This window comes from Hipposideros armiger, unplaced genomic scaffold (assembly GCF_001890085.2).
Source record: "Hipposideros armiger isolate ML-2016 unplaced genomic scaffold, ASM189008v1 scaffold_755, whole genome shotgun sequence".
In the NCBI taxonomy this organism is placed as follows: domain Eukaryota; kingdom Metazoa; phylum Chordata; class Mammalia; order Chiroptera; family Hipposideridae; genus Hipposideros; species Hipposideros armiger.
In genome coordinates this window covers 486,412-492,411 of record NW_017732105.1, presented here as the reverse complement: position 1 = coordinate 492,411, position 6,000 = coordinate 486,412, and the positions used below count along the sequence as shown (strand labels likewise).

The following is a 6,000-nucleotide window of genomic DNA, read 5'->3' as shown; positions in this document are numbered from 1 at the left end:
TGAGGCTGGTGCAACATGGCCTCATTTCTATAATGCCGACCTAAAACGAAGCCTTAACAGTGCAAAAAGGAGGAAGAAAGAAAAAGAGAAAGAAAAGAAACAAAAGAAAGAGCCGACATAAACACATGTCGTTCCCCCCTCAACCACCACCCTTCTCTCTCATGGAAACCATTTCCAATTTGTTTCATCATTGCATTGAGTCATCTGGGCTAACACTCAGGCCATTTCTCAAATTCACCAAGCCCCTTACAGACAGGAAAATGAGGCATTTAAGAAAATTTCCCTCCTCCCCACATAATCTCTTTCTCTTTGGGCAGTTGGATGGAGGTGGCTTGAGAGAGGAGGGCAAAACATTTTGGAAATCACAGTTGATGAACTGCAAACGTGTGCAAGTGATGCACAGGGTGGAGGGAGTGAAAAATGAAATTCCTCTGTGAAAATAATGCACATGTCCCAGGGAAATGAGCCACACATTTTTTATAAATCAAGAGACCAGTGCTTTCTTTATGTGTGCGCCAAACAGCATTCCTGGGTAACAGTCCCATATCTCATGAGGTGTGAGCCACTTCACTCCATCTTATTAGAAACATTCAAAACAAGGCAAGTATTTTGAAACCCATAAAATTTATGGAATTCTAAGCACACCAAAGTCAGAATGGACGAGGGACTCTTCTGTTTAACTGGTTTTAATTTATATTCACTTTAGCAGTTTAACCCACCTTTAAAATCCAACCAAGATTTGAAAACATTAATAACTATAAACCATTTTTTTAAAAAAAAACGGTCTCCCACTTTCTCAACAACCTTAAAACTCACTTGCTCAAAGCTTCTATAACGCAAGAAAAATGAATCCCAGAGTCCCTAGAAAACTGGCTATAACCTCTGTCACTCACCTGATTACTTACCCACCTCACGGGCCATTTGAAAGGGAAGAGGGGCCTCCAGCTGGTGGGGAGTGCAGTCACAAGCCTAAATATTCCCTAGGAATTCTAGGCAGCAATTAATGAGGAGAGAAGTGATCAAGCAAGCTTATTTATCCTGAAGCCCAAGCAAATTAGAGCACGGTGGCAAGCTGACTACATTCTTCAGAACAACCAGGCCAAATACCACGATAAACTTATGAGCACACAGTTTTAAAGAGCTTAGAAGAATTTCATTTTTCCACTTACCTATGGTAGACCCAAAAGGAAAACTCAATCTAAATGTTTACTCTTTTAATTTAGCAGCACTTATACATGGCATACCAGGTAGAGTTGTTGTTTTTTTTGTTTTTTTTTAAAGGCAAAACAACATAGTCACTGCCCTCCAGGATCTTAATTAGGGCTCAAAAATTCAAATGACAATATTGGCAAACATTTCCAGAGCACTTACAACGTGCCAAGCACTATGCATATCATCTCATTTAATCTTCCCAACAATCCTATAGGGAAGATACTATTTTTATTCTTGTTTGCCCTTTTGCAGTGAGGAAACAGAAGCTTAGAGAGGTTAAGTAACTTGCCCAAGAATGCACACAGAGTGGCAGAGCTAGGATTTAAACAGAGCCTGTCTAATTCTAAAGCCTCATTGAGAAACTTAACCGCACTTCAGATAGTAATACCTGGAGGCTTTCCATGGTAAGTTCAATAAAAGCCAACACAGAGAGCCTATTTTGTTCTAGGCACAGTTGTGAAGTCCTTGGCATAAATTAATTCACTTGCTCTTTATAATAACCTATAATGTAAGTACTATGATTATCCCCAATTTTATAGGTGAGAAAACTGAGGCACAGAGAGGTTAGGCATCTAGCCCAGGGTCACACCTTTCCTAAGTAGCGGAGTCTGAATTCAAACCCAGGCAGTTAGCTCCAGGCTCTTCTTTCGGCCACTCTATTGTCCATCTGCCTAAGCATGGTGACCCCAAGATAGCCAATAACTTCTGGTTCCATTCATAAGATAACAGAGTTCAGAATCAGAAGAGAAATGTTCCACTCTACTTGGTACTCATCTGACTATACCTGGGGCATTTCCTTCCAGTATTTTTACAATATTATAAAAAAAAAAAAAAACACTGACAAATTGGAACTTGACCAGCAAAGAGCAAGAAGGGGAGAAAATAGGGGAACAATGATGTTCTAAGAGTATGGAGTAATTAGGGCTGTGGGGCTATTTGGCCTGGAAAGGACATTTCAAGAGCACACATGTAACATCTTCCTAAAATGTCTAGAGGTCTCTAGCCACCCCAAGAAGATGTGGGAGCAGCCCTAGGATCTAAATAGTTCATCATTCATTTGCTCATCAATTTTCACTAAGTAGCCAGCATGCTTCAAATGGAGGAAACGCTCCCTAGCCTAGTAACTCCTGCGTTTCAGAAGTGGAAGATCTGCTTACCCCTCAGTGAGAGCCAGCGGATGCGAGAAGAACAGATAGCAGAGATGATTTCTGCCCTGGGTGGGACGCTGGACACAGGACCTCTGAGACTCTGCTCTAATCCAGTTATCCTGTCTGGCACGACCAATACCAAAACATGCCACAAAAGTCCTCACAAATTACAAGTCTTAATCATCTTTAAGGGGCCAAAGGAAGCAGCCCCCCAAAACAGAAGAAAAATGTTGTCAGTGGGCTTTGCAAATTAAGACTTTGACAAGTGTGAACAAAGGTAAAATATACCACACTTTGAAAATAAGCCAAAGGACTAGTTGTATTCTCACACAAGAGAGTAATTATGAAGGAAAAATGCAATTTCCCTCCTCTGCTTGCTTCTCCTCAAATTTTTCTTTTGTTAATGAATTTATCAGCATATCTCATTAACAATTACTTTGTGCCAAGGGTATGTCTCATCTGAGCAAGAAGCTGTGGCCTTAGTATCCTGGAGCCCCCTGAACCACAGAACCAGCTCCTAACTCATAAGACCTGGCCCCAGTTTACAGCGGTGCTCACCGTAGGTCCCTCTAGCAAAATGTTTTCCAGTTTCTAAGGAGAAGTTTCTGAGGTCAAGATTTACAAACACATTCCAGAATATGAGCACTTCCAAGTGGGGGGAAAAAAAAAATCAAAACCACTGCAATGGATTTAAATTTAACACAATACTTTCCATGAACGACTGCATTCTTTGTTAAAATGAAGATGCATAAGTATTTTTAGTATTACTATTAGCATGATTTTTTTAAGATTTATTTATTTATGTGAATAATGTATCATTTGGTAAAAGACATAATAAAAATATTATGCTCTTTCAAGGCATTCTTCTAGATAGGATAATTAATTTTTCCACAGATAAAGAATATTTTTCCTGAACCAATTCTAAGAGCTTTTAATAGTTTTTGTCTCCAAAAAGTCTCCATGGGACTGAGAGATGTGCATGCATCAGTCTAAAACAATTGAAATTAGCCAACAAAAAGGATGGTAACAGGATTCTACCATATATCAGGAAAAGGCTTGGATCTAGGTCTGTTCACTACCTCTGATTATTTCTCAATACAGGTGTTTTGTTTGTTTTGTTTTTTTTAAAGAATGGTTTGGAGAAGAGAGAGTGGGGGATAGGCTATGAAGAAAAGCAAGATCTCCCAACAAAAAGCATCTTACTCTATAGTTGACAATACTATTTGAAAGAGAAGCACCATTTAGCAGTAGCTGGAATCATTCAACCATAGGCATCCAAACTGCACCCTGAATCTAGGAGCAAAGCTACCAGTGGAGGGCAAAATTCTCCTCCATGCAGTACTGATGACTTCAGAACGAAGTGCAGAGAAATAGTAGCAGGATTTGGTGAAGGCATCTCAGTGTGTCTCTCCCATCACTTACCATATCTCCAATTCCAGTGGAGAGAGACTGAGAGAGAATACTTCTCTATAGGAATATTCTCTCCATAAAAATAAAATCATAAATATACCTGAGAATCTTCAGAATGTGAGCAACCTCTCAGATCATCTTCTCCCACCCACTCACTGGCTTTCTTTGGGTTTGGGAAGCCAAAAGACATAGAAGAACACAACACATTTTTACAATTGTAGGATCTGAATATGCCAAGGGATTATGACTAACAAAGTAAGAAGATAATATGCATCCATTCGCACCAGTAATGAAGGGAAGAAGTGAAAGATAAATAATGTACAATCCAATGATAAAATCAGACTGTCTTCAAGAACACACAACTAACTTATCATGGGAGAGAAGACCAAGAAAGGCTGGGTGGCCTTGGACAAATCTGGGATGAATTCAAAATAATGTGTGTGTCTGTAAATACACCCTTAAGCGAGCATCAACTATATGTGAGGCACTACATTATCCACTTGTATTATCTCTGCTAAACCTTTCAACAACATTGCACTTTAAGTATCACCACCCTCATGTTATGGATGAGAAAAATTGAGGCAAAGGATGTTGCAGTTCTTACGTGGACAAACATTTGGAAAAGGAGGGAGCTGGGACTTGGGGCTGGATGGGTATGGCTCCAACATCTATATTCTTTCCACTATGCTTTGCTGCTTCCCATTTTTAAAAGACAATTCTCACAGTGGATAACCCACAAATAAGATCATCAAAAGCTGATGTGTACAGCATTTCACACCAGACACACGAGTATGCAAATTTACCAGGAAAGGGTGATATTTAGCTGTTTACTGATGGGACCTGATCTAGACCACCCTGGTGTAATAAGAACATATTTACCATGACTTTCTTCCCAGATGTATATGTTGACAGTTTCTGTTGAAACCAGGCAGTTTGTTTCTCTATCTCCCCCCCAAGTTTAATACAGAGGATTTTGCAAAGCCATATTTCAGGTTAGATCTTACCCTGTGCCAAACACAGTGTAAGACTGGTGTCTAATCTTGACAGCGTCTCATTAGTGTAAATTAGTGACTCAATATTAAAACTAGAAAACAGGCTCTTAAGAGACCCCAGCTAAGACAAGTTTCATTAAAACAATGACTTAATACAGCCTGTGCCCAGTTTCAGAAAGCTTCAAGCTCCCTAATCATTTTCTGGATGGTTTCCATTCCAACCAGTTTCCATGTTGGTGTAAATCCATCAATCTCCAGTGAGGATGTGCATGGGAAAATGAACATAATATTAAGTCCATAGAGACCTTGTTGCAATGTCAAAATCAAGTGATGTCAGTTTAAATTACAGCTAAAAGGAAAAAAAAAAGGCACCATAAAGATAAATGTCTCCTGGAGCCTGTCTGGTTGCCTAGAGCAAATGCTCTACCAAGTTGGGTAGAGGAACCGGTTTCTATGTGCCTAGCAGTTTTCTCACTGCTCTCAGTTTCCAAGAAGGCATTTTGGCAGTGATAGCATGCTCAACAAGGCAGTTAACACGACTGAACCCTGGGGACTCCAGAGAATATCAACTCCCAATGTTCCACAGGTAACGATCACTTATACCAATTAATCAAGTCCTTTGCTCATAGGATCCTCTGTTTATTCCCATTAGTACTAGAAACCCACAAGCTTTTGTTAAAGACCCTGTTAACTTCCTAAGTCTGAAGCCCCAACTTTTTTAACAAGGACCCCTTCTGTTATTCTTTCACCATGGGTGCCATGTTTCAAGACTACCATGGGCTTATGACAATGACCAGAACTATTAACTTCTCTTAGAGTTTGAAACACTAAAAACAGTACATGGACCCCATTACTACCTTAGTCCGGAGACATCAGTTTGGAAAGCAATCAGATTATGCGAAACAGGAAGTAATAATAATAGTAATAATAATGCTTCACGTTTATTGAGTGCTTACTATTTATGACAGGCATTGTGCTAAGCACATTATTTACATTATCTAATTTGAAATTATCTTCCTCATAGAAAGTTTCAGAAATGTTAAGTGATTTGCCCAAGGCTACCAAACTAGCGCCAGAGCAAAGATTGGAACCCCCACTGTCTGGCTTCAAAGCCACTGCTCTTCTCCACCCCACTGGTTCCCCTGCCTTTCACTCCTAGCTCCATTTCTTAGTCCTGCTCACTCCCTTTGGAAAACAGCATATGCCTTGTGCCTACTTCAGAAACTTCTGGAAAGCTT

The 6,000-nt window shown here is 39.8% G+C and overlaps 1 protein-coding gene across 3 annotated transcripts in view; it reads right to left on the bottom strand.

Moving 5' to 3' along the window:
- ROR1 (receptor tyrosine kinase like orphan receptor 1) overlaps positions 1-6,000 on the bottom strand; it is a 393,156-nt gene that overhangs the window by 282,711 nt on the left and 104,445 nt on the right. The window contains exon 1 of one of the 3 annotated variants that reach the window (XM_019628205.1): positions 906-968. The exons of 1 other annotated variant lie outside the window; for it this stretch is intronic. In XM_019628205.1, the coding sequence (XP_019483750.1) occupies positions 906-921 (16 nt within the window). In that variant the 5' untranslated portion in view covers positions 922-968. Of the gene's footprint in view, positions 1-893; positions 969-6,000 lie in introns of those variants that run through there. One more of the 3 variants, XM_019628206.1, reaches the window with a different exon arrangement.